The sequence below is a fragment of the Micromesistius poutassou genome (assembly GCF_964030765.1).
Source record: "Micromesistius poutassou genome assembly, chromosome: 3".
In the NCBI taxonomy this organism is placed as follows: domain Eukaryota; kingdom Metazoa; phylum Chordata; class Actinopteri; order Gadiformes; family Gadidae; genus Micromesistius; species Micromesistius poutassou.
Window position 1 is genome coordinate 4,619,875 of NC_140273.1, and position 27,371 is coordinate 4,647,245.

The window sequence follows — 27,371 nt, forward strand, 5'->3', positions numbered from 1 at the left end:
GATTTCAAGTCTTGCTGAAATGCTTCCTAGAGTTTATTAAGTAAAGATCCTAAGAAACATTGAACCAAAGCTTCTACTGCTACTACTACTACTACTACTACTACTACTACTTTAATCCCAGACCAGAGATGTTGGTCAGAACCTTCAGATCGTCTGGTAACTGAGGTCTTGAAGAACCCGGGCGGGTCGTTCCCTTCTCCTGCAGAATTCAGCAAGTGTGGGCATGCAGAACATTCTGACAACAAAACAATTCACAGATATACAGATGGACATATCTGAAGTGTGGACTGAGGTCCACACTTGGTGAGTGACAGGTCCACAGAGTGGGGGGGACGCTGAACATGTGGTCAGAGCCGGACCTGACCAAGCTCCTACGCTCATGCCTCCTGGATACCTAGAATCTTTTGTAGAGCCCAACTGGTATCGACCTCCAGTCACCAACTTTTGAGCATGAGCACAGGACTAGACCGGGTTATACGCATGCTCCTGGGAGCAGGACCCCATACATACAGAAGTACTCAGCATGCGCCATCTGGGAGCAGGACCTCATACATACAGGAGTACTGAGCACGTTCCATCTGGGACCAGGACCTCATATGTACAGGAGTACTGAGCACGTTCCATCTGGGACTGGGACCTCATACATACAGGAGTACTGAGCACGTTCCATCTGGGACTGGGACCTCATACATACAGGAGTACTGAGCACATTCCATCTGGGACCGGGACCTCATACATACAGGAGTACTGAGCACGTTCCATCCGGGGGCCAGGAAATAAAATGCTTTGTAGAAATGCTGCGTTGTGGGTCCAGTTGGTCCTGACCCGCCTCTTCATGGGTAGGGGTGGAGCTCCTCTGTGGTGGCGGTGGTGAACCTCTGGTGGTTGGTGGTGCTGAAGCTGTGGTGACTCCCCCAGTCGTAGCAGTCTGATGGCAGGCTGGCAGAGCAGAAGACCACAAGGCCTCAGTCCACATGTTACACACACAGCTATGGACCTTAAAGGCCTGGTGCCATCGCTAGGTTAACAAGGCAAAAACATAACATTCGTATAAATGTCTTGTATTAAGTTCATAAGCAATAGATGAAATTAACTCTAAGGAGGAATTGTCAGCGGCTTGTTAAAGCGACGAAGGAAGGCGCTACAGTTTCTGATTTGATAACCCCCAGACAGCCTCGCTCTGTTCCTCCCACTGGTTGCTACGGTAATGATTGGGGGATCAGGTGACGTTGAGGTTACCTGGCGGACGCGTTCTGAGGAGGGATGCTCCATGCGAGGTCGTCATCGCTGTCATAGCGACGAGGGTTGTCAAAGAAATACCTTCTGGATGACAACACATGGTGGGGAATCCCTGCAGCAATCTGTAGAGACACATAGACATGGTTATAGGGACACATTTACCTTTTTATAGAGACACATTGACCTTTTTTAGAGACAGACTTATATATAGAGACATGTAGACCTGGTTTATAGGGACACATTGACCTGGTTTATAGGGACACATTGACCCTTTTTTAATAGAGACAGACCTGATATATAGAGACAAATAGACCTGGTTTATAAAGACAGACCTGGTTTGTAGAGACACATTGACCTGGTTTATAGAGACAGACCTGGTTTATAGAGACACATAGACCTGGTATAAACAGACATATTGACCTGGCTTCAAGATCCAACCCCCAAGTCACCACCCCCTAAGACCCTAACCCTCTCAAATTGTAATCCAGGAGCTCTGCGGCATACTGACCCCATCCTGTGGGGGGCGACGGACTCTGAAGAAGAAGACGACCAGGGAAGTGGGGAGGAGCTCCCAGACGAAAAGGACCACCCCGAACACCACGTAGCCACCATCCCCTAGCGAGGAGCGCAGGTCGGCCTGGAGACACACCACCAACACCCAGGGACCACAGGGACATACAGAGACATACAGGGACCCCCAGGAACATACAGGGACATCCGTGAACATACAGGGACCATATGAACATATAGGGACATCCAGGGACATACAGGGACATTCAGGAACATACAGGAAGATACAGGGACCACAGGAACATACAGGGACCCCCAGGAACATACAGGGACATCCAGGAACAACCAGGAACCCCCAGGAACATACGGGGACATCCATATACATACAGGGACCACAGGAACATACAGGGACCACAGGGACACACAGGAACCACAGGGACATGCCAGGACACACAGGGTAAGGTAAAAAAAGATCAGATCAGGAACACAGATTTTGCAGTAAGTTCATTTATATGGCCCCTTTCAAAAACAAGTGAGATTCAGAAGTGATATACAAAGGCAGGAATCACATGTTAAAGACATTTATAGAACAACCATTAAAATACAATAAAAGTTTGGTAGTATTATGTGGTAACTGTTTGGATGCGGGGTGGTTTGGTTGTAACATGTGGTAACCCTTTGGATGTGGGCAGTTTTGGTCTGGGGGTACTGGTGTTCTGTGGTTCTGTGTTACCTGGTCTGAGACGTTGTACCAGTCGTAGTCGAAGGAGTCCATCTTCTCGATGTCGGCAAGGGCGAGCACCAGCAGGTTGTAGCAGGCTCTGCTGGCGTACAATAGGACCACCGTGGTGCCAATCAGAGACACCTGACACACCGACGTCCCCTGTAGCCAATCAACAAGAAGAACACACAGAAAACATGAACCAGCACCCCAGGGTGACCCTCCCCATCATGTCTCTCCAGGTTAGTGGTAGGGTTAGTAGAGTTAGCAGGGTTAGAGGGTTAGTGGTAGGGCCATTATTGTTAGTAGTATAGTTACTGGTAGGGTTTGTGGTTGGGTTAGTACAGTTAGCAGAGTTAGAGGGTTAGTGGTAGGGCTCGTACGGTTAGTAGTACCTTGGACTCTAGGTAGATGCTAGCCAGGGACATCTTGGCCACCTTGTAGAGGCAGACTGACAGCGAGATGGCGCACAGGACGAAGAGGCTGTCGTTGATGGTGACACGCACCAGCACCAGGGTCTTCACGGGGGCCCAGGAGGTCTTCACCAGCAGGGCACACACCAGGTTGACCCCCAGGAAGAGCGCACTCACCCCGGCAAACACCAGGTACAGTGGCAGCCTGAGCCAGGGGTAAATGTTAGAGGTCAAACTGCTGAGTTGTAGAGTCAAATTGCGTGTTTACTGGTAGAATCATATGGAAGGAGTAGGTGGAGGAGGAAGAGGAGGTGGAGGAGGTGGAGGAAGAGGAGGAAGAGGAGGTGGGGGGACAGGTGGTTCCTGTATCTGGGAGGTTTAGAGGGGAAGAGGAGGAGGAGGTGGAGGAGCAGGAGGTGGTACCTGTATCGGAGTAGAGCTGGGGTGTACTTGGACTTTGCCTTAAAGTAAACCTGTAAATAAACAAGATGGAGGATGAGGGTTAGAAGCAGAGCTACTAGGAGTCTGAAGCCTCTTCAAATGCATCTGCTGCTGACGTTATTATGTTTTATTATGTTGGACCTCCTGTGTTTACTGTGTTCCACCAATAAATACAACAAATACTGATGTATGGGTTTATTAGGATACGGTAGTAGGGATGGTGGAGGTAGTAGGGTTACTAGAGTTAGTAGGGTTAGTAGCGTTGGTAGAGTTGGTGGAGTTGGTAGGGTTATTAAAGTAAGAAGAGGTAGTAGGTTTATAAGTTAGTAGGGTTAGTAGGGATGGAAGGAGGGTTAGTAGAAGGGTTATTAGGGTTAGTAGAAGGCTAAGTTGGGTTAGTAGTAAGGTTAGCATAAGGGTTAGTAGTAGGGTTGGTGGGTTCAGTAGTAAGGTTAGTAGTATGGTAAGTAGGATGAGGATAAGTAGGGTACGGGTTAGTGGGGTTAGTAGTAAGGTTAGTAGGGTTAGTAGGGTCAGCAGGCCTACCTGAGCACAGTACAGGTTCATGAGGCTGAGCGTGAAGAACTGCAGGCAGACGGGGAGGCAGTAGAGCAGCCAGAAGGGCAGCGGGCCCAGAGCGTTGGCCCGGCCGCAGTCCCTGAAGTAGAAGGAGAAGAGCAGGGCCCTGAGCGCCGCCCACAGGAGGCACAGCCACAGGAAGGCCGTCTGGTAGCTGAAGCGCTTGTGGCGGTAGCGCAGGACCAGCCACAGCTGGGCGTACACAAAGCCGAACAGCAGGGTGTAGAACAAGGTGTAGACCACCGTCAGGCCCAGCTTCACCACGGGGGGCACCGCCGGGGAGGTGGTGGGGGCAGGGGGCGGCGGGAGGGAGCTGTTGGCGGCCGCTGCGCCTCCTGCCGCTCCTGCTGCTCCTCCTGCTGCCATCTCTTGCTCCTGTACACGACTCTCCTCCATCAATGACCAGCAGGAGAATAGACCAAGACCTCCCTCTCTCTCCCTCTCCTTCTCTCTCTCTCTCTCTCTCTCTCCCTTTCCGTCTCCTTCTCTCTCTCCCTCTCCCTCTTTCTCTCTCTTCTGTTTCTCTTCGTCTTCTTGTCTCCCTCTTTTTTTTCAACTGATCTGTCTATCCTTTCTGTCTTTCTAGCGCTCTCTCTGTCTCTCCATCTCTCGTGTCTCTCCTGCAGATCCACACGGCCTGAGAGAGAGAGAAGGAGAGAGAGAGAGGGGTAGGGCACTCCCCTCCTTTTGCCGGTACCTCAGAGGGCTGCTATTGGTTTGCTGCTGTCACATGACCAATCACATGACCGTCTTCTCAGTCATTGATTGGTGGGAGGAGCAGAGAGTGCTGGTCGTGCCTCTGGGGGGAGGGGAGAGATGGATCTGGAAGGAGAGTGAGGCTGAGCGAGAGAGGTGTGGTATCCACGTGGAGGGGGGGGTCCTACACACCCCCTCATCACAGCAGCACATCCTCTTCCTCACTCCTCGTCTTCCTCCTCTCCCGTGTAATAAATATAAATAAATATAAATAACATAAAACAAACCACCACAAGGTACCATAGGCAGAGGATGAAATAGTCAGAATGTGTGAGAAGAGACTTAATCCATTCCAAGCATCTGCAGCAAATACACTGAAAAGCCCTTCTACCTAGATGGTTCTACCTCGATGGTTCTACCTAGATGGTTCCACCAAGGTTACTCTACCAAGGTGGTTCTACCAATGGCTCTACATAGATGGTTCTACCAATGATTCGGTCAATGGGTCTATGGTTCCACTAAGGTGGTTCTAAGATGGTTCAACCTAGATGGTTCCACCAAGGTGGATCTACCTAGATGGTTCTACCGCTTTAAATCTTAAATGCATCAGAATCTTTGGTTGACCAATGAGCTTCAAACCAGACCCTCAGTAGCAAACCATCAGCAGCAGATCCGATCTAAATGAAATCTAATGTCCGTAGAACGGTTGAAGGTCCGTAGATCGCTCACACACGAAGTACTGAGCGTTCACTTTGTTTCGAGACAGAGAGGGAAAATAAAACATTCACACTGAAGATTTTACATTAAAAAAAACTCATATCTTAACATATTCTAACCATCCGAACGTAAATCATTGCCGACAACTTAAGTATTGAGCCAGGAATCAGTAATGATAACATATTAACGTTTTAATGAAGTCTGTTTAATAAATTTGACTTCGCCCATTAAGGCAAAGACAACAGACCGTGTGAGTGAGAGATCCTAACGGCAGCAATAAAACATATATCTAAAATAATACTCCTATACATACAATTCGAAAATACAACTCAAATTCACAACGTGAATCGATAGTCTCGATTCAATCAAGAATGCTTCCGCAGTGCGGCGCTACTCCCGAGATCAGCGCTAGGTGGCAGCAGATCTCTTCCCTGGTTGATCCCAGGTGACTGGGTTGGAAGTTACTTACGGATGTATATTGTTACGTTTTATTTGATACGGTTCTGATGGGTGCTCAGGTGTATGCAGCTATCTTACCCAACCTGTAGGCCTACATAACTAAACCCTTTAACTAAGCCCGTATTTATAACCCGGCGCGACCCGGTACAGCCCAGCTTAATAAAGTCTTACGGTACCGGCACGACGTTCCGCCTCACACTCCTTCCCCCGCACCACCCCCCTCCCCACCACAACCCCGCTCCCCGCACCACCCACCTCCCCACCACAACCCCGCTCCCCGCATCACCCCCTCCCCACTCCAACCTCCCTCCCTCCCCAGCCACTCACTCTTCTCTCCCCCGCGTCACCCCACCTTCTCCCGCCTCACCCCTCCCTCCCACGCCTCACCCCTCCCACTCCGGCCTCACCCCAATGCTCTCCTCCTCAGACCTCCATTCAATCCCTGACTGCTGTGAGGAGCACTCTCTTCCTCTCCCTTACCTTTTACCTAACCTTGGCGTCTCTCCAGAATCCGGAGTCCCCTCCTTACCTGAGCCTCTCTCTAGAGTGTGGATCCCCCTCGTACCTGAGCGTCTCTTTCGAGTCCGGACCCCCTCCTACCTGAGCGTCCCTCTAGAGTCCGGATTCTCCTCGTACCTGAGCGTCTCCCTAGAGTCCGGACCGCAGCATGGGCCGGCCCGACAGGTGGTTGTGTTGGGGGGTTCTGCTCCTGATGGTCTGCTCTGTGTGGGGCATCTCCTGGACGGACTTGTATGAGTCTCCTTCCGAGGAGGATGTGTTGGATCCCGGGAGCGACGAGTCCTGGGAGGTGAAGCTGGACTTCGGACTCCACTTCATGGGGGAGACCCTGAACACCGTCTATGTGAGTCCACCACGCAGATCATGTTACGTTGCTATTAGTTCAGCACTAATTAAGTTAATGACTTCAGTTATTTCAATGTGCGTCTCACGGATTTATTTCCAGTGTTGCTGAGCGCCTCGTGATGAAATATGACCCCTAACTATAACTACTGATGAGTCTACCTCTAAACCTGCCTCAACCATACTTTAGCTGACCGGCTATTTTCTACTTTCAATCTGGTCTTTACGGCTAAGGACTTTGAAGTCTTTCAAGGCTTTAGGAATTTAAACGACGTGTCTTAAGTTGTGGGTTTAAACATTGGGTGCTGGGGTCTGTCCACTCTATCCTCCATCCGTCCGCGGCGGGGGGGGGGGGGGCGCTCATCATGGGAATGTAAATAAAGTAATCAAATTAATTCAATTAGTGGAGAAGAGACGCGACGGCTTCTTATCGGCGTTCGGAATGCGAGTTAATTAATATGAACACAAAGAGAAGCATTCCAAGCGTCATGTGACGTCTGGGCTGCGACCCCACAACACTCCTCCCCCCTAGGAGAGCAGGGACCCCAAGACACTCTCTCTCTCTCTCTCTCTCTCTCTCTCTCTCTCTCTCTCTCTCTCTCTCTCTCTCTCTCTCTCTCTCTCTCTCTCTCTCTCTCTCTCTCTCTCTCTCTCTCTCGCTCTCGCTCACAACAGGACAGAGCTGCACGCTCCGCTGCCGAGGGCAGCCCGGGTGCGCGTGTGTGAGAGAGAGATCAAAGACATTGCAGAGTGTGTCTCACAAACTGTGTGTGTGTGTGTGTGTGTGTGTGTGTGTGTGTGTGTGTGTGTGTGTGTGTGTGTGTGTGTGTGTGTGTGTGTGTGTGTGTGTGTTTTTGTGCGTGCGTGTGTGTGTCTCTCTCTCCCTCTCTCTCCCTCTCAATTCAATTTAAAAAAGCCTTATTGGCATGAGAAACAAATGTTCAATCAGGAGGTCAAAGTATAACATATTAAATACAAAATATATATACATATCAAATATTTGAATATTACATACTCAATATATAAAAAGTGAAAGTCCAGTTTCTCCTATCTCCTTTCTTAACAGATAAATTGAAGATACACTGTCCATATGGTATTTACAATGTGCAGGATGTGTGCAATCATTGGGAACAGACAGAAAAAGTGAAGTTTTTCATTTACAAAGGTGTGCTAATGGTTAAAGTCCAGTGACTCCGGCTCCCTCTCTCTCTCTCTCTCTCTCTCTCTCTCTCTCTCTCTCTCTCAATGGGAGGTCTTTATTGCCAAAACATAAAAAAAGTAGTATGTGTTGCACGCCGGTTTTGTGTGTGTTTGCGTGTGTGTGTGTGTGTGTGTGTGTGTGTGTGTGTGTGCGTGTTTCCAGCTGTCAGCTGGTCTCCCTTCGGTGTAGAGCCGGTTTCCCGCCTGCTGGGTCATGTGACCCAGGGGTCAAGCCCTCAGTAACCATATAAACTTTCTTAGGACCCCACCCCCACTCACAGTAATTAAGAGGGGGAGGGGAGCTCTTTCATTGGCTGGATTTCTTACTCTAATCAGGTCAATTAAAATCAACCTGGGGCTGTGTGTGTGTGTGTGTGTGTGTGTGTGTGTGTGTGTGTGTGTGTGTGTGTGTGTGTGTGTGTGTGTGTGTGTGTGTGTGTGTGTGTGTGTGTGTGTGTGTGTGTGTGTGTGTGTGTGTGAGTGTTAATAGTACACTAGTATTAATCGTACAGGTGTGTTCATGGTTCAGGTGTGTTAATGGTACAAGTGTGTTCATGGTACAGGTGTGTTCATGGTTCAGTTGTGTTCATGGTTCAGGTGTGTTCATGGTACAGTATTAGCAAGAAAGCTAATGTTCACAGGATTTTCTTTCCCAAAAGTTACTCAGTTCAAATTACATTTAGAAAACTGTACCATGGTGATATGTAAATACAAATATCTATGTATTATACATATTAATGTATATTTATGCTACATATAGTATAAACATACTCCGAGTCGAGATAATGATAAGATAATGGGGGAATGGGCGTGGCGTTTTATGGGCGTGGCTCAGCATGGCCGTGGCTCACTGTGGGCGTGGCTTCGTGTGGGCGTGGCTCAGTGTGGGCGTGGCTCAATGTGGGAGTGGCACCATGTTGCTTTGTATCTAATGGATTGACCTGTCCGTGATCAAACAATGACAATATAGCACTTTGGTCTTTGTTGGAAGACCTTTTGTCAAATATTTGTAACGCGATTCACATCCAACCAATTCTGTAATGACGTGACGTACATTGATTCCAAAGGACCAAGGTGCTATATAACTATCGTTGTTATTTGTAGCAGGGGCTACAAATGATTGGGAACGGTTGTTACAGTGAAGGAGAGACGTTGTGACGGTCCGATCAGCAGACTGCCATCGGTTCCTTACAAAGAGAGACAGGACAACGCGTTGGAGGAGAAGGGGAATTTCAAACTTGTAGCATAGCACTGCAGGGAATCAAACTCCTGCCGCGACGAGTTGCACCGCACGTGGTTAGCATGTCAGTGGGTTCAGCCGCCAACTTGCTAGTGTTGAGCTGGTCCGTGGCCTCAGACTCTTGTCGATGAGCCACTCTAAGATGATGCAACACCGGCGCTGTTGTTGTGGAAGTAGGATGTTATTACTGGGATCATCCACATCGTACACCTCCATTAGTCGGGTCACAGCCCTCCAAACCAGCCGCTGGTCTCCGGGAGCGTACAGTATCATTACACAACACATCTGTCTGCTGCAACAGCTGCTGCTGCCACGTTCCCACGCCAGACCACTGATCTCACTGGGCCTGCATGCATGACCTCACCAATACATCATATGTGTTCTTATGAAGACCCAGACTCACCCTATACAGAGACTCACCCTATACAGAGACTCACCCTATACAGAGACTCACCCTACAGAGATTAACCCAGACTCCCCCTAACCAGAGACTCCCGCCTATAGACTCACCCAGACTCACCCTATAGAGAGACTAACCCAGACTCACCCTGTACAAAGACTCACCCTATAGAGACTCACCCTATACAGAGACTCACCCTATACAGAGACTAACCCAGGTGCACCCTATACAGAGACTCACCCTATAGAGAGACTAACCCAGACTCACCCTTTAGAGAGACTCACCCTACTGAGAGACTCACCCTATACAGAGACTCACCCAGACTCACCCTTTAGAGAGACTCGCCCTATATAGAGACACACCCTATACAGAGACTAACCCATTCCCTGTAGAGATATTCACCCAGCTGCACCCTATAGACCAGAGAGACTAACCCAGACTCCCCCTATAAAGAGACTAACCCAGACTCCCCCTATAAAGAGAGTAACCCAGACTCCCCCTATAGAGATTCTAACCCTATAGAGAGACTTACCCAGACTCCCCCTGCGCAGAGACTCACCCTATAGATAGAAAAACCCAGACTCACCCTATAGAGAGACTCACCCTATAGAGACTAACCCAGACTCATCCTACAGAGACTTACCCAAACTCACCCTATAGAGACTAACCCAGACTCACCCTATGCAAAGACTTACCCAGACTCACCCTACCCCCCCCCCCCCCCCCCCCCCCCCACCACCAGGAGCCGCTCTCGCCCTGACCTCAGCCTCTCTCTTCTAGATCCACACCAATGGCTTTGTGTCGGCTGGCCAGCCCCCGCCCGAGGCCTCCTACCTGGGCCAGACACCGGCTAGCATCCAGATGCTGGCCGTTCTCCTGGGGGACCTGGAGGCTCGTGCTGGCCAGGGGAAGGTCTCCTTCTGGCAGACCACCAGTCCAGATGTCCTGCGTACCATCACCCCGACCCTGGAGCGGGCGTTCCCCGATATTGCGGAGGAGGGGGAGCTGAAACACGCCCTGGTGGTCACATGGCAAAACATGACCCCACACGGGAGCGGGAGCCGTGGGGACAGCGTGGGCATCAAGGTGAGGAGGTCAGGAGGTCAGGGGTCATGATCAGCTGCTGCCCGTGTGGTCATGAGCTGGAGTGATTCTCTACTGAGCTGAGGAAGGTGCTGCTGCGTGTAGGGTCCACTACAGACTGGGCTGGGCTGTTGGGACCAGGGTCCACTACAGACTGGGCCTAGCTTCTGGGTGTAGGGTCCACTACAGACCGGGCTGGGCTGCTGGGACTAGGATCCACTACAGACCGGGCTTAGCTTCTGGGTGTAGGGACCACTACAAACCGGGCTGGGCTTCTGTGTGTAGGGACCACTACAGACCAGGCTGGGCTGCTGGGACTAGGATCCACTACAGACCGGGCTTAGCTTCTGGGTGTAGGGACCACTACAAACCGGGCTGGGCTTCTGTGTGTAGGGACCACTACAGACCGGGCTGGGCTTCTGTGTGTAGGGACCATTAAAGGTCGGGTTGGGAATGATATTCGTTGTTTAGTGTTTTGTGTGATAAATGAGATGAGATGACATTATCCCTTTGCACTACTGCCTCACTATTGGCAGATGAACATGACATGGCTCTGAGCCCAGTGTAAGAGAAGGTCAGATGTTGGGAGGCATCCAGACATGCCTCCGCTCCAGCCATGAGAACGTAGACATTTCATACATTAATAAGTGTGTGAAGCTCTGGATGCGTGTAGGCGTTGGAGACAGGCTGAATGTCTGTCCTCACTTGGACGTCCACCACACTGTCTTCTTTGTGTTTTCAGACCAACACATTCCAGCTGGTGGTGGCCTCCTTCTCCTCCTCCTCCTACGCTATCCTGCTGTACCCCAGAGACGGCCTGCAGTTCCTCTCCACGTCGGTAGGGGGCAAGAGCAAGCCCTTAGAGGCTGGCTTTAACCAGGGCCAGCAGAAAGGCTGGTTTGGTTACATAACCGAGGGAGAGTACTACCGCACCACCACAGAGGAAGAGAGCTCCGTCGCGGCCCTGGCAGAGTATGTGGCGCATCTCGTCCGCTTACTTTACCACCATAATGTATGTCCCTTCACCAGGTTGCTGGTTCGAGACCCGGCTCCTCCTAGCTTAGTATCGTGGTGTCCCTGAGCCAGACGTGTAACCCTACCTGCTCCCGACGAGGTTGCTGTTGCATTGCATGGCTGACACTGCCACTGGAGTGTGAATGTGTGTATGAATGGGTGAATGTGAGGCACTAATTATCTCCTACGTCCTCATCCATGGATGAGGTGCCCTTGAGCAAGGCACCTGAAACCCCCACCCGCTCCCCGGGCACTGCACTGCGGCTGCCCACTGCTCCGGGCGTGCCGGTGTGCCCCCATGTGTGTGGAGTGGACCTCTGACAAGGTCACTCCTCTGTGTGTGTATGTGCAAGTGTGTATGTGTTCACCGGCTCCCGGATGGGTCAAAAGCAGACCCCCAAAAAGGGACAATAAAGGATAACTTAACTAACTCAACTTAACTTAACTAACTGTGTTGAGTAGCCACAGGTTAGCTGATAGCACGTAGTCACCACTGTTGTTTGGGTTGTATCTTCACAGGAAGACGAACACAGGTCGCCCGGGTGTCTGGGCGTACAAGGTCGGTCACCATTACTTCACCGACATCATTCCTGGCAAGGTCATCGACACGCTCACTGGATCACTGGAGGGAGATATTGTCACTGAGTCTCCAAGGCAGCCAGAGGATCAACAGGAAGTAGAGACGGAAGCCCCAGTCTCAGCTGTGGAGGATACCGAGACGACCCCTCTTACCGTTGAGCCCCAGAACACGACCCCGGAATCCCAGCCTGAGACCCAAGTCCCGTTTGAGCCCGAAACAGAGACCCTTTTACCTGGTACCACCTACCCTTATCCTGAGAGTACCCAAACCCTCGAATTCACCCCACAGACCACAGAATCATGGTATCCCGACCAAGAGGAACCTCAACAACCACAGACCACAGAACCAGAATATCCTGAACCAGAAGTACCAGAGCACCCAGGGAGAACCGGTCCTGAGCGGCCCCAGCATCCAGAGGTGGTGGTGGTAGACCAAGACCTGGATGTAGACGGTAAAAATCACTAGAGTTCATTGATTCATTGATAAAAGGGGGATGGTACTAGCGGTAAAACAGAAACATTTCTAAGGGTGAGGTTACTGACCGCAGGGTTTCCACCGGCAAGGTTAGGTTTCTAACGGTAAGGGTACAAACGGCGTGGTTGCTAACGGCGTGATTGCTAGCGGCAAGGTTACTAGCGACAAGGTTACTAGCGGCAGTGTTGCTAGAGGTAAGGTTACTTACGGTAAGTGTTGTAAAGGTAAGGCTACTAGCATACGGTTTGTAAAAGTAATGTTACTAGCGTAAGGTTTCTAACCTTCACATCTCTGTGTTTACTAATGGCAGGCCTCGTGTCCTCCACAGTGTTTTCCTACAACTCAGAGACCTGCAGCAGCACCAGACTGACTTGCTCTGCCTTCGCTGATTGCCGTGACTACAGCACCGGGCCCTGCTGCCAGTGCCGTCCTGGTTTCTATGGTAACGGGAAGGACTGTGTTGCAGAAGGTAAGACACTAGCACCCCCTGTCTCTCATACCCCTCCACCTCCAAATGTATGCAGATATTTCTAGAGAAAGTAGTGTTTCCCAACCTGTGGGTCGGGACTAACATGACGTCGCCAGACCAATTCACAAATGCGTTTTACTCTGGATCCTCTCGGTTCCTTTTTTATTGTCGGGTGTTATCCACGGGCGCAGACCAAAATGTGTCTGGACGCAATTGGATAAAACTCAGACATCTTGGTTGTTTATCAAAACAGCGCTCTCATAGGGTGATCTTCTGTATGTCATCGTATTAAGCCCCCCCACGTATTAGATCAAATGTTTAGGTTGCGGTGCTGGCGGTGCTGCAGGGTGGGGTCGTGGTGCTGCAGGGTGGGGTCACGGTGCAGCAGGGTGGGGTCACGGTGCTGCAGGCTGATGGTGCTGTAGGGTTGGGTCACGGTGCTGCAGGGTGGGGTCACAGTGCTGCAGGGTGGGGTCACGGTGCTGCAGGGTGGGGTCACGGTGCAGCAGGCTGACGGTGCCTGCAGGAGGTGGGGTAGGGGTAGGGGCTCTGCAGGGTGGGGTAACATTGCTGGTGCTCCACAGGGAAACCCCAGAGGATGAACGGGAAGGTGAACGGCCGTGTCTTCGTGGGCGACTCCTCCACCCCCGTCCAGCTCAGCAACAACGACCTCCACTCCTATGTGGTGGCCAATGACGGCCGGGCGTACGTAGCCATCAGCAGCGTCCCCGCAGGCCTCGGCCCCTCCCTCCAGCCCCTGACCTCGCTGGGTGGAGTCATGGGCTGGGCCTTCGCTCTGGAGCAACCGGGCTACCAGAACGGATTCAGCCTCATCGGTACGACAACACCACAACAACATAATAAAATCAAGACACCAACAACAACATAATAACAACAACCACACCACAACAGCAACATAATAAAATCAAGACACCAACAACAACATAATAAGGACAAAAACATACAACGACATAATAACAACAACATGATACCAACACCTTAACAACAATATAATAACAACAACACTACAACAACTTAATTCCAACAACAACACCACAACAACACAACAACAACCACATAATAACAATACCCAACAACAATATACTAATAATCACAACCACAACATAACCACCCCCGTTGTGCCCACAGGAGGCGTGTTCAGCAGGCAGGTGGAGGTGGTGTGGGGGGGTGGAGAGAGACTCAGCATCACCCAGGAGTTCCGGGGCATTGACGAGCACGAACACCTGCTGGTCAGCACCACCCTGGAGGGACGGGTCCCTGAGCTGCCCCTTGGGGCCTCCGTCCACATCCAGGCTTACCAGGAGGTCTACCAGCACAGCGGCAACTGTAATACTACACACAGTACTGCAGTACTACACACAGCATTGCAGTACCTCACACAGTACTGGAGTACCTCACACAGTACTGCAGTACTACACACAGTACTGGAGTACCTCACAGAGTACTGCAGTACTACACACAGCACTGCAGTGCTACAATATATATTATATATATACAATATAGAATACATTGAAAGTGTGAATTAGCTTTTGGTCATTTATGTTGACATGAGGAACATGTTCATGTTCCATAATGTTGACATGAGGAACGTGTTCATGTTCCATAATGTTGACATGAGGAACGTGTTCATGTTCTAAGAGTTTGTAAAAGAAAGCGTTCTGTGAGAAAACAAATAAAAGATCCAGCAGGTTGAAGGCAGCAGTGGAACGGCAGGGGTTAAAGGTCAGGCTGCGTTGACTAACTATCAGCAGAATCCCTGGTGCTTCTCCAAATAATATTCCTCCTCCTCCTCCTCCTCCTCCAGACATCACCTCCTCCTCCAACAGGGAGTACACTGTCACCCTGCCCAGTGGGGAGGTGCGGCCCCAAACCTTCCAGTGGCGGCAGACCATCAGCTTCCAGAGCTGTCCCCATGACGACGGTCGTCAGGACGACGGGAGACAGCATGCGCCCCAGACCCAGCAGCTGAGCGTGGACCAGATCTTCGTGATGTACGACACAGAGAACCAGCTCATCCGATACGCCATGAGCAACAAGATAGGATCCATGAGCAGTGAGTCCTGCTCCTCCTTCTCCTACACCTCCTCCTTCTCCACCTCCTACACCTCCATCTACAACTCCTCCTATACCTCCTCCTACACCTCAGCGGAGTAGGAGGCTACATACCTCCTCCTACTTTTCTTCCTGCACCTCATCCTATGCGTCTCCCTATACCTCCTCCTAAACCTCATCCTTCCCCCTCTGCTATGACTCCTTCGACATCTCCTCCTCCACCTGCTCGTACACCTCTTCCTATACCTCCTCCTATACCTCCTCCACATGGTTGGAGGTTGGAAGTCCTGGGGAGGATTTTGAGGTTCCACCTTCCTTGTCATGCACTTTTAAGAGGATATCTGGGAGGAAATGACATCCAATGAGTTCGCCCTCAGAGATCTGCCCTGAAAAATGCTGAGGTTAGAGGCCATGTTTTCTTCAGCTGTCGAGATAGACCGCAAGAGAGAGAGCGAGAGAGAGAGAGAGAGAGAGAGAGAGATCCTTGAGGAGGCATAACAGCTAGGAGGCTCTATGTGTGTGTGTGTGTGTGTGTGTGTGTGTGTGTGTGTGTGTGTGTGTGTGTGTGTGTGTGTGTGTGTGTGTTTGTGTGTCTGTGTATGTGTGTGTGTGTGTGGCCAGCAGGTTAAACTAACATCTGTACATCTCTGGTTTATTGGTTGAAGTGAAACATCTGGCCCTACTTCCTGCTGAGGTCACATGGTCTTGCAGGAAGCTGATTGGCTGCTGCCATGTGGTGTGACTAACGTTATTAACAACACTGATAACTTTATTAAAACTAACTATAACAACAGCTATAACTTTATTACAACTAACCATTGACATTTAACAAAAGTATAACTATACATTATTTCATGCTAGTTATTGTGATAGTAGATGCTATATAATGCTAGTTATTGTGCTAGCAGATACTGTTTAATGGTATTTAATTTGCTAGTAGATGATGCTAGTCCGTGCTAGGAGATGCTAGTCTGTGCTAGATGATGCTAGGCCATGCTAGTAAATTCTAGTCCAACTAGTCTGTGCTAGTTGATGCTATATTATATGCTAGATGAAAGATGGGGCTAGGCTATACTAATAGATGCTAGTGAATGCTAGTCCATGCTAGTAGTAAGTAGTTAAAGGGGTAGTTCAGGATTTTGGACATCGGGTCTCATTTCCAAGTGAGCCAGTGTGTTATTTATCATTGGAGACCGTTTTCAACACTTTTCATTCAGTCCTTCTAGTTTCAGAAATCGCTGGTGCTAGGCTAGCGCAAGTCAAGGGGAACTGCTAGCCTGCCAATAAAAACAGTTTTACCCACTCCCGAGGCAAACCAATTATAATGCCCGACTATCGATGTAAATGTCTGTGTTGATAGAATAGTGTAAGAAATAAAGTTACCCTTGCATTGCATTTAGTTTATAATCCCTGTAGTTGGAAGCAAGCTACGGCAGCGGCGGACTGATATTACCTGGAGTGCGCTTCTCTGTTTACCTTCTGCTGTAGTGAATTGGTTGCTACACCGGAGCAAAGTGAAATTCCGCCACTTCTGAGAAAGTAGTCCCCCAAAATTATTATTATTATTATTAAGTTTATTTGTCCCCATGGGGAAATTTGTTTTCACAGGCTGCACAATGAGAGACAATACATCACAAGACAGACAATGGTATACACAACATACAACATCCACAGCACCAGTGACAACATACAGTACATGACGACACAGTGAAACAGCAGACAGACAGATTCAATATTGGGCAGACTGGTCAGCGGGGCCTGCTGTTCAGGGCCGCTATAGCTGCAGGGATCAGGCTTTTTCCCAGGCGAGCCCTCCTGAATTTGAGGGTTCTGTATCTTCGTCCTGAGGGTAGTGGGGTGATGTATTTGGGCAGTGGGTGAGTGGTGTCTTGGACTATGGAGTTTGCTGAAATGCATTTTAGCATTGCTAAAATGTAATATGATCATTGCAATTTATTTCTAATATTATTCTATCAACACAGACATTTACATCGATAGTCGGGCATTATAATTGGTTTGTATCGGGTGTACTTTGGAGTGGGTAAAACTTTTTTTTTTAAACTTACGTTTTTATTGGCAGGCTAGCAGTTCCCCTCGAGTTGCGCTAGCCTAGCACCAGCGATTTCTGCAACTAGAAGGACTGAATGAAAAGTGTTGAAAATGGTCTCCAATGATAAATAACACACTGGCTCACTTGGAAATGAGACCCGATGTCCAAAATCCCGAACTACCCCTTTAATGCTAGTCCATGCTAGCTGCTAGATGATACCAATCAGTGCTTGTAGTTGATAGTTAATGCTAGTCTGTGCTAGTAGATACCAGATGAGGCCATGCTAGTAAGTAGATGCTAGTCAATGCTAAGCCAAGCTAGTGGATGCAAGTGGACAGGAATGAACCATTTCAACCTTTGTTTCAGGTGGACCCCCGGAGCAGAACCCGTGCTTCACCGGTCGTCACGGCTGTGACAACAACGCCATCTGTCGTCATGGAGATGGACTGGAGTTTACTTGCGTGTGCTCCGCTGGCTTCACCGGAGACGGGAGGACCTGCTATGGTAACACCTATGTGGATCATCTACGTAGATGTATATATTAATATACAGATGTATAACAATACAGTCTGTGTTAATTTGGATGTATATTCATATCTGTTAATATATGTAGCTGTATGTTAATCTGTGTTAATATGCGTAGATGTATATTAATATATGTAAATATGTGTAGATGTATATTCATCTATGTTAATATCTGTAGATGTATATCCGTCTATGTTAATATATATGTAGATGTGTATTCATATATGTTGATATGTGCAGATGTCTGTTAATCTATGTTAATAGATGTTGATATGTGTAGATGTACGCTAATCTATGCTAATATATGTTGATATGTATGTTAATCTATGTTAATATATGTTGATATGTGTAGATGTATGTTAATCTGTGTTAATATGTGTAGATGTATATTAATATGTGTTAATATGTGTAGATGTATGTTAATATGTGTATATGTATATTAATATGTGTTAATATGTGTAGATGTATGTTAATCTGTGTTAATATGTGTACATGTATATTAATATATGTTAATGTTATTTGAAGATGTAGATGAGTGCCGGGCCGTCCCCCCAGCCTGTGGGCGGGGCTCTGTCTGCACCAATCAGCAGGGGAGTTTCCGCTGCGACTGCCCCGACGGCTTCCTGCCTGGGGACCACAACACCTGCACCCGTACGTATTGGGTTGTATGTATGTGTGTGTGTGTGTGTGTGTGTGTGTGTGTGTGTGTGTGTGTGTGTGTGTGTGTGTGTGTGTGCGCGCGCGACACCCAGTGTCCTGCTGTGTACAGATGTTGACTTTAGAGAGATAAACAGACTTGATGTGCTCCATATGTTGGATGAAAGCCAGGATTCTCTACTCACACTAATATACCGTCTGTGTGTGTGTGTGTGTGTGTGTGTGTGTGTGTGTGTGTGTGTGTGTGTGTGTGTGTGTGTGTGTTGGGTGGGGCGGGTTGTGTGTGTGTGTGTGTATGGGATTGAGTGATAAAGAATACATTTTTTTACCTTTTAGGACACTTCGGACAGCAAAATAATTTATTTTATTAGAAGATTGACTGTTAGACTGTTAGAAGACTGTTAGAAGCATAGTCCATGAGAAAATGGATGTACATGATTCTTATAGGGAAACGTTCACATCATAGGCAGTTAATAGTAAGTCTGCAAGTCTGCAAGCAAGGCTGCAAGACAGTTAAAGGAATCAACACAACAAAGAAGTCAGTATACTGGCATGGCCACAGTATCAGACTTCGTGGCTACAGTGGCAATGCAATTAATGATTAATATTTTCATGACTGTGGGAGTGTGAATGTGTGTCTGGGATTGTATGTGTGGGTTTGGAATTGTTTGTATGTGTGTTTGCATCTAAATGTGAATGTACTCTGGTATTGTGTGTCTGTAGGGCAGGAGCTTCCTGTGGACCACTGCCAGACAGGAAGTCATGACTGTGATGTCATAGAGAGAGCAATGTGTCACTACACCGGAGGCTCTGCCTACCTCTGCTCCTGCCTGCCGGGTTACCTAGGAGATGGACGTGTGTGTGAAGGTGAGCAGAAGTGCCTCGGAGAGTGTGTGCATGTGTGAGTATGTGTGTGTGTGTGTGTGTGTGTGTGTGTGTGTGTGTGCTGGAGAGTATGTATGTGTGTGCTGGAGAGTGTGTGTGTGTGTGTGTGTGTGTGTGTTAGAGAGTACATGTGTGTGTCTGTCCTCGAAACGTTCTGACTCTGCTGACCTTGTCCTTGGGCAAGGCATCAGATAACTGCTCTATCAGAGTCTGGTGTAGACCCCCCCAGTTACCGTGGCGATGAGTACGTCTGCCTGGTGCTCGTTGTGACTGAGACGATATCATCGTTCACCGCGTCTCCTCAGACACGGGGTCACATGACTAGACCAGCTCTTCATGAAATATGAACATAATCATAACAGTAAAGTACAATCATAAATCACACGCTGTTCCTCTTCCTGATGGCCTGGGGCACTGGTCCTGACCACTCGAGATCCACCAGTACTCCCATGAGTATTCTTACGGGTTATAGCACTGCAGTACCAAAAAATGTTCACCCCCTCCTCCAGATGTGGATGAGTGCCAGCAGGGTCGTTGTCATGGTGACGCAGTCTGCTTCAACACCCAGGGATCCTACACCTGTCAATGCCGCCCAGATTTCCAAGGCGATGGTTTCCACTGTAGCCCCGTTTCTACAGGTGGGTCCATTTACTGTTTATTACCATTTATCGCTACTGTTCTACTACTACTACTACAGTACAGAGACAGGGCATTAAGGAGTAGGTAGGGGTTAGACCAGGGATGTCAAACTCAAACTATACAGTGGGCCAAAATTGAAGTCTTGGACAATCGCGGGCCAATTGCATTGCATTAATTGGGGACATTACATTGTAACAGGGTCAATTATGGGCTGCCGGAGTTAACAGGCCAGGGTTACCGCGCCAAGACGCGCGTTAACGCTGAAATGCGATATGCCGGCGGGCCAGTTCTGATAGACATTAGTTATTATCTGGCGGGCCAGATTAAATTACCGTACGTTTGACACCCCTGGGTTAGACAGTACAGAGACAGGGCATTGAGGAGCAGGTAGGGGTTAGACAGTACAGAGACAGGGCATTGAGGAGCAGGTAGGGGTTAGACAGTACAGAGACAGGGCATTGAGGAGCAGGTAGGGGTTAGACAGTACAGAGACGGGTCATTAAGGAGCAGGTAGGGGTTAGACAGTACAGAGACAGGGCATTAAGGAGCAGGTAGGGGTTAGACAGTACAGAGACAGGTCATTAAGGAGCAGGTAGGTGATAGACAGTGTGCCGGGGTGTTAGACATTGGGTCCAGTAGAAGGACGTTAGGGGGAGATATGCAGGACTACTCTAGACTCAACAAACAGCAGCAGACAGTTCTGTTTATCTCTTATTAGAGAGGAGCAGACTCATGACGCAGAGCAGCCCCTCACTCTGTAAACACCCCCACTGTAGTCCTGTAAACACAACAACACGTCTAGAGGACTGGATTTATAGACCTGGTTTATAGGACTGAGTTATACCTGGTCTATAGGACTGAGTTATACCTGGTCTATACAACTGAGTTAGACCTGGTCTATAGGACTGGGTTAATAGGACTGGATTAGACTAGGTCTATAGGACTGGGTTAAACCTGGTCTATAGGACTGAGTTAGACCTGGTCTATAGGACTGGGTTAAACCTGGTCTATAGGACTGGGTTAAACCTGGTCTATAGGACTGAGTTAGACCTGGTCTATAGGACTGGGTTAGACCTATATGATTGGGATAGACCCGGTCTGTAGGACTGGTGTAAGTCCAGGTCTAAAGGGCTGGTGTAAGTCCAGGTCTAAAGGGCTGGTGTAAGACCAGGTATAAAGGGCTGGTGTAAATCCAGGTCTATAGGACTTGGGTAAAACCAGGCAGATACGACTGGGTTAGACTAGATCAGTAGGGAATGGGATTAGCCTACGTATACAGGGCTGGAGTCAGACCAGGTCTAGAGGTAAATGGGAGCTCTTCCTGTCCTGGTGTTCAGAGTGTTGTCTGTCCTCTGTTGTTCGAGGTGTATAATTACTTCCTTCAGCTTCAGCTTCTTTACGACCTTCTCGCTGTAAACATCCTTTAGTCTCTGAGCTGCAAAACTCCCGCCTCTCTCTGAGGTGTAATATAGAGCTGTATGTTATAGAGTGGTGATATAGAGCTGTGAGTTATAGAGTGGTGATATAGAGCTGTATGTTATAGAGTGCTAATATAGAGTTGTATGTTATAGAGTGGTGATATAGAGCTGTGAGTTATAGAGTGGTGATATAGAGCTGTATGTTATAGAGTGCTAATATAGAGCTGTGAGTTATAGAGTGGTGATATAGAGTTGTATGTTATAGAGTGGTGATATAGAGCTGTATGTTATAGGGTGGTGATATAGAGCTGTGAGTTATAGAGTGGTGATATAGAGCTGTGAGTTATAGAGTGGTGATATAGAGCTGTATGTTATAGGGTGGTGATATAGAGCTGTGAGTTATAGGGTGGTGATATAGAGCTGAGTTATAGAGTGGTGATATAGAGCTGTGAGTTATAGAGTGGTGATATAGAGCTGTATGTTATAGGGTGGTGATATAGAGCTGTATGTTATAGAGTGGTGATATATAGCTGTGAGTTATAGAGTGGTGATATAGAGCTGTATGTTATAGGGTGGTGATATAGAGCTGTATGTTATAGAGTGGTGATATATAGCTGTGAGTTATAGAGTGGTGATATAGAGCTGTGAGTTATAGAGTGGTGATATAGAGCTGTATGTTATAGGGTGGTGATATAGAGCTGTGAGTTATAGAGTGGTGATATAGAGCTGTATGTTATAGGGTGGTGATATAGAGCTGTGAGTTATAGAGTGGTGATATAGAGCTGTATGTTATAGGGTGGTGATATAGAGCTGTATGTTATAGAGCGGGAGCCGACGGTGTGCGAGCGCCACAGAGAGAGCGTGAAGGCGCCCCCTAGCGACGGCTTCCTGTCGTTCTTCCGGCCGCGCCCGGCGGTTGGTCAGTACGTCCCCCAGTGTGACGAGGGCGGGGCCTACCGGCCCACCCAGTGCCACCCCGCCGCCGCACAGTGCTGGTGTGTCGACGCCCGCGGGCAGGAGGTCCCCGACACCCGCACCGCAGACACACACCCCCTCTGTAAGTAACCGTGACAACCTGCTCCCCTCTCCCTGAGTGACCACGACAGCCAGCTACTCTCTCTGAGTAACCATGACGGCCAGTTCGCCTTTTCGGTTACCATGACAACCAGCTACTCTGATCTACCGCGACAACCAGCTCCTTTCACTGAGTGACCACGACAGCCAGCTTGACTCCTCTGTGTGTTTCCATGACAACCAGCTCACCTCTGTAGCCTCGGTAACCTCCATCAGTAACAACGACGACTGACCCATGAAGCTGAGGATGTGAGCCCTGGATGCAGCATGCGTTCAAGCCCTGACCCCTCTTCTTATTGGCTGCCTGTCCCCCAGGTATCGACCAGGCCATAGCTCCGCCCACGGTAGGCCCCACCCCCAGGCCTGATGTCATCCCAGTGGCACCGGGAGCCCGCCTCCTGTTCGCCCAGAGCGGGAAGATGGAGCAGATCCCCCTGGATGGCGACGTCATGAGGAAGGAGCTCACCTCCACCCTCCTACACATCCCTGTAAAACACACCTCCACCCTGCTACACATCCCTGTAACACACACCTCCACCCTGCTACACATCCCTCTAAAACACACCTCCACCCTGCTACACATCCCTCTAAAACACACTTCCACCCTGCTACACATCCCTCTAAAACACACTTCCACCCTGCTACACATCCCTGTAACACACACCTCCACCCTGCTACACATCCCTGTAACACACACCTCCACCCTACTACACATCCATGTAATACACACACATCTCTTCCCTGCTAGACATCCCTGTAAACACACACACAGACACACCGACACACACATAAACCTCTACCCTGCTGCACGCACACACACACACACACACACACACACACACACACACACACACACACACATAAACAGTCATCCAAATCCCCCATTATCATTAACTAGTTCGCTCTCTGTGCAGCTAGAGAGAAGGCCAGCCTGCTAGTAATCATCGAGCTGCAGACACTAGCTAATTAGCTTTATTGTCTTTAACCAATTAAGAGTAAAACAAATAACTGCTATGGGAGATGTGTATGCTGAGGTCTCTTCCTGTCATGTGACCAGGATCGCGTGGTAATTTCCGTGGCGTTCGACTGTGTGGATCAAATGGTGTACTGGAGTGACATCACTGGCCCCGCCATCAGCAGGGCCAGCCTGAGCGGCGGAGACATCATCCCCATCATTACTACAGGTAACAAAACACTACCACAGGTCACACCACAGGTATCACCACAGGTAACACCACAGGTCACACCACAGGTCACACCACAGGTATTACCACAGGTCACACCACAGGTCACACCACAGGTCACACCACAGGTCACACCACAGGTATCACCACAGGTCACACCACAGGTCACACCACAGGTCACACCACAGGTCACACCACAGGTCACACCACAGGTATCACCACAGGTCACACCACAGGTAACACCACAGGGAACACCACAGGTCACACCACAGGTAACACCACATTTAACAGCACAGGTAACTCTAGGTAACACCACAGGTAACAGCGGAGGTAACACCAGGTAACACCAGAAGAAGGGGGTTGTAAAGTGACGTCTCTGCAGGCCTGGAGAGTCCCGAGGGTCTGGCGGTGGACCACGTGTCCCGTCTGCTGTTCTGGACCGACTCCATGCGCGACACGGTGGAGGTGTCCCAGCTCGACGGCAGCCAGCGCCACGTCCTGTTTGACACGGACCTGGTCAACCCCCGGCCCATCGTGGTGGATCCCACCTACGGGTGGGTGGTCCTGCAATATAATCAATAATCATCAATGATCATCAATACACACATTCAGCTGCACCTGACCGGTCGGTACAGATCACATGACAAGAGACAAGGAACTATAGGAGGAGTTTCTGTACTCAAAGTATTAGTAGTAGTATCAACAGTACCAGACTAGTAGTACCAGTGGCAGAAACACAGTATGGACAGTAGTCCTGCAGGCATAGCAGTAGTAGAACACAGTATTACTGCAGTACTAGCAGTAGTAGAACACAGTATTACTGCAGTACTAGCAGTAGTAGCACATAGTATTTCTGCAGTACTTGCAGTACTACACAGCATTACTGCAGTACTAGCAGCAGCAGAACCCAGTATTACTGTAGTACTAGCAGTAGTAGAACACAGTGTTACTGAAGTATTAGCAGCGGCAGAACCCAGTATTACTGTAGTACTAGCAGTAGTAGAACCCAGCGTTACTGCAGTACTAGCAGCAGCAGAACCCAGTATTACTGCAGTACTAGCAGTAGTAGAACACAGCATTACTGCAGTACTAGTAGCAGCAGAACCCAGTATTACTGTAGTACTAGCAGTAGTAGAACCCAGCGTTACTGCAGTACTAGCAGCAGCAGAACCCAGTATTACTGCAGTACTAGCAGTAGTAGAACACAGCATTACTGCAGTACTAGTAGCAGCAGAACCCAGTATTACTGCAGTACTAGCAGTAGTAGAACACAGTGTTACTGCAGTACTAAGCGGTGGTGCTCTGGTTCTAGCCGACTGTACTGGGCTGACTGGAACCGAGACGGACCCAAGATCGAGACGGCCAACATGGACGGCTCGGAGAGGACGGTTCTGGTGAAGGATGACCTGGGCCTGCCCAACGGCCTGACCTTTGACCCCGAGACCCAGCTCCTCTGCTGGGCGGATGCAGGTAACCATGGAAACACAGAGAACATTTCCTAGTCATGCGAGGTAGACATGATTGACAGTATATGACTCTCCGGATAGAACTGTCTGTCATCTAAAAGCTCTGCTGTGGTCTGATTGGTCGGTCTGGCTGTGATCGGATGTCCTGATTGGTTTAGGCACACGGAGGGTGGAGTGCTGGGACGCTGGTCGCCGGGTGCGTCGTCAGGTGGTCTCTGCGGTCCAGTACCCCTTCGGCCTCACGTCGTACGGAGGAAACCTGTTCTACACCGACTGGAGGAGGTACCAAAATTATACTATGTTTTATATTATATTATACATTATATTATATCATACACTATACGTCATACTACATTATATATTATATAATAGATGATATTATATTATATATATATATATAGTACATTATACATTATACAATATATATTATATGATATATTATACTATATATTCTATACACGCTGTGTGTGTGTGTGTGTGTGTGTGTGTGTGTGTGTGTGTGTGTGTGTGTGTGTGTGTGTGTGTGTGTGTGTGTGTGTGTGTGTGTGTGTGTGTTTGTGTGTGCGCAGGGCGGCGGTTGTGACGGTGGATCGTAGCACGGAGAGAGAGACGGACGAATTCTTGCCTCAGAAGCGTTCCCAGCCGTACGGGATTGCTGTGGCAACCACACAGTGTTACCAAGGTACCCTAACTACCCCTGACCTCTGACCTCCGACCTGACCGGTCAGCTCAGAGCAGAAAAACACTTAAGTTCTGAATACCCATACCAGCACAGTAGAGACCCAGGGGATAGAGACCCAGGCATTGACCCAGATACAGACCCCGGTAGAGACCCAAGGGGTGGTGACCCAGGGGGTACAGACCCAGTGGGTGGAGACCCAGGGGGTGGTGACCCAGGGGGTGGAGACCCAGGGCTAAACGTTGCCATCCTGAAATAATGTCCTGGTGCATTGTGGGGGATAACACTCTGACCTCCTCTTTGTCTGGTTTCTAGGATACAACTACTGCTTCAACAACGGCGGCTGCTCCCAGCTGTGTCTCCCTCGCCCAGGAGGCTTCACCTGCCGCTGCCCCTCCCATGGAGACGGCACATGCTAGGGCAGGAAGCTGGTCTGCCAGACAGGAAGTGACATGAGTCTGCTGACTGGGAGCGGCTAATTATACATCCCCTTCAAGGCCCACAGATGAGGCTTACATTGCTGACAAACTAGCGCGTTTAGAAGTGTACTGCTAATGCACTAATGTGTTTAGAAGTGTACTGCTAATGCACTAATGTGTTTATGAGTGTACTGCTAACACACTAGTGTGTTTATGAGTGTACTGCTGGCACACTAGTGTGTTTATGAGTGTACTGCTGGCACACTAGCGTGTTTATAAGTGTACTGGGTTCTTTCTAAATGCTACTTGAAGGGACCTTGTCTGCCAGATGTGGAGAAGGCTACAACATAACCGGTTGAAAAGCTTTTAAAGAACATTTCCAAAGTTTCAAAAAACATTTTCAGGGAGTTTCCATTTTTTATAAACGATCATACACATCCAGCTCTCAGGACTCATCACTGTGAAAGCATGTCCACGCTTTTCTTTATGAACACGCTCACATTGAATTATTATTATTGTCATTATTATTATCATGAACAAACACCAAGTCCAACCAATGGGCCTTATCATCCAGCAGCCATCTTCCACAGCGACCTGAGGGAGACTGCTTTCCGTCTTTCCTTTTGATTGGTTGATCTGTTGGCAAACTGTGGGGTCAAGGCTAAACTCAGGAGGACGGAGCCAGGGGAAGGATTTCCGTTATTTGATTCTTGAACAAATTTACCACTACTTTGAGATGGAAGATCTTTTTTAACTAGATGATTGTTTATTATTAATATTATAATATGACATCAAACTGAAGCTTTGTGCAGCAGTACTTGAAGTCGTGGTGTTTTATTAATACTCTTGTGTATCTTATTTAGAAAAGAGTATTTATCGATAGTTCAACTGAACTCAAGCAAAGTTAGCTAGAAATGCACTGCTTGTGTTGTTTAACCAAGAAATTGTAAATAATTTCCCACAATATAAACATTGTCTGACATATTACCCTTCTTTACATCAATCAATATGTATATGTATCATCTATCGATTTTCTACTGTTCTCTGTCTTGCTTACGTTCCAAAGAGAACCATGTTACTTGCGTTGTATACGAATATGAAACCAAATATCGCTGTTTATTCAGCCGGTATCGTGAATAAAGAACAAGATGTACAGTCTCAATAAACCTCGAAACCAGCTGCTCGGATTTACTGAGGAGGCACACA

The 27,371-nt window shown here is 48.7% G+C and overlaps 2 protein-coding genes across 2 annotated transcripts; one reads left to right on the top strand and one right to left on the bottom strand.

Moving 5' to 3' along the window:
* Positions 1-833: 833 nt before the first annotated feature.
* gpr137bb (G protein-coupled receptor 137Bb) lies at positions 834-4,269 on the bottom strand (the record flags this gene model as incomplete). Its single annotated transcript, XM_084465377.1, has 7 exons — positions 834-939; positions 1,240-1,361; positions 1,748-1,876; positions 2,483-2,632; positions 2,866-3,088; positions 3,307-3,356; positions 3,871-4,269. The coding sequence occupies 7 exons, from the start codon at positions 4,267-4,269 to the stop codon at positions 834-836; spliced, it is 1,179 nt and encodes a 392-aa protein (XP_084321503.1).
* Positions 4,270-6,250: 1,981 nt separating this feature from the next.
* On the top strand, positions 6,251-27,297 carry LOC311340916 (nidogen-1-like). Its single transcript, XM_084465826.1, has 20 exons — positions 6,251-6,637; positions 10,257-10,562; positions 11,302-11,531; positions 12,093-12,604; positions 12,956-13,096; positions 13,681-13,932; positions 14,246-14,443; positions 14,922-15,170; positions 17,586-17,723; positions 18,270-18,395; positions 19,125-19,268; positions 19,796-19,924; positions 22,167-22,400; positions 22,733-22,905; positions 23,475-23,601; positions 23,984-24,155; positions 24,914-25,071; positions 25,226-25,349; positions 25,637-25,749; positions 26,062-27,297. The coding sequence occupies exons 1-20, from the start codon at positions 6,443-6,445 to the stop codon at positions 26,163-26,165; spliced, it is 3,825 nt and encodes a 1,274-aa protein (XP_084321952.1). The 5' UTR covers positions 6,251-6,442; the 3' UTR covers positions 26,166-27,297.
* The last annotated feature ends 74 nt before the right edge of the window (positions 27,298-27,371 follow it).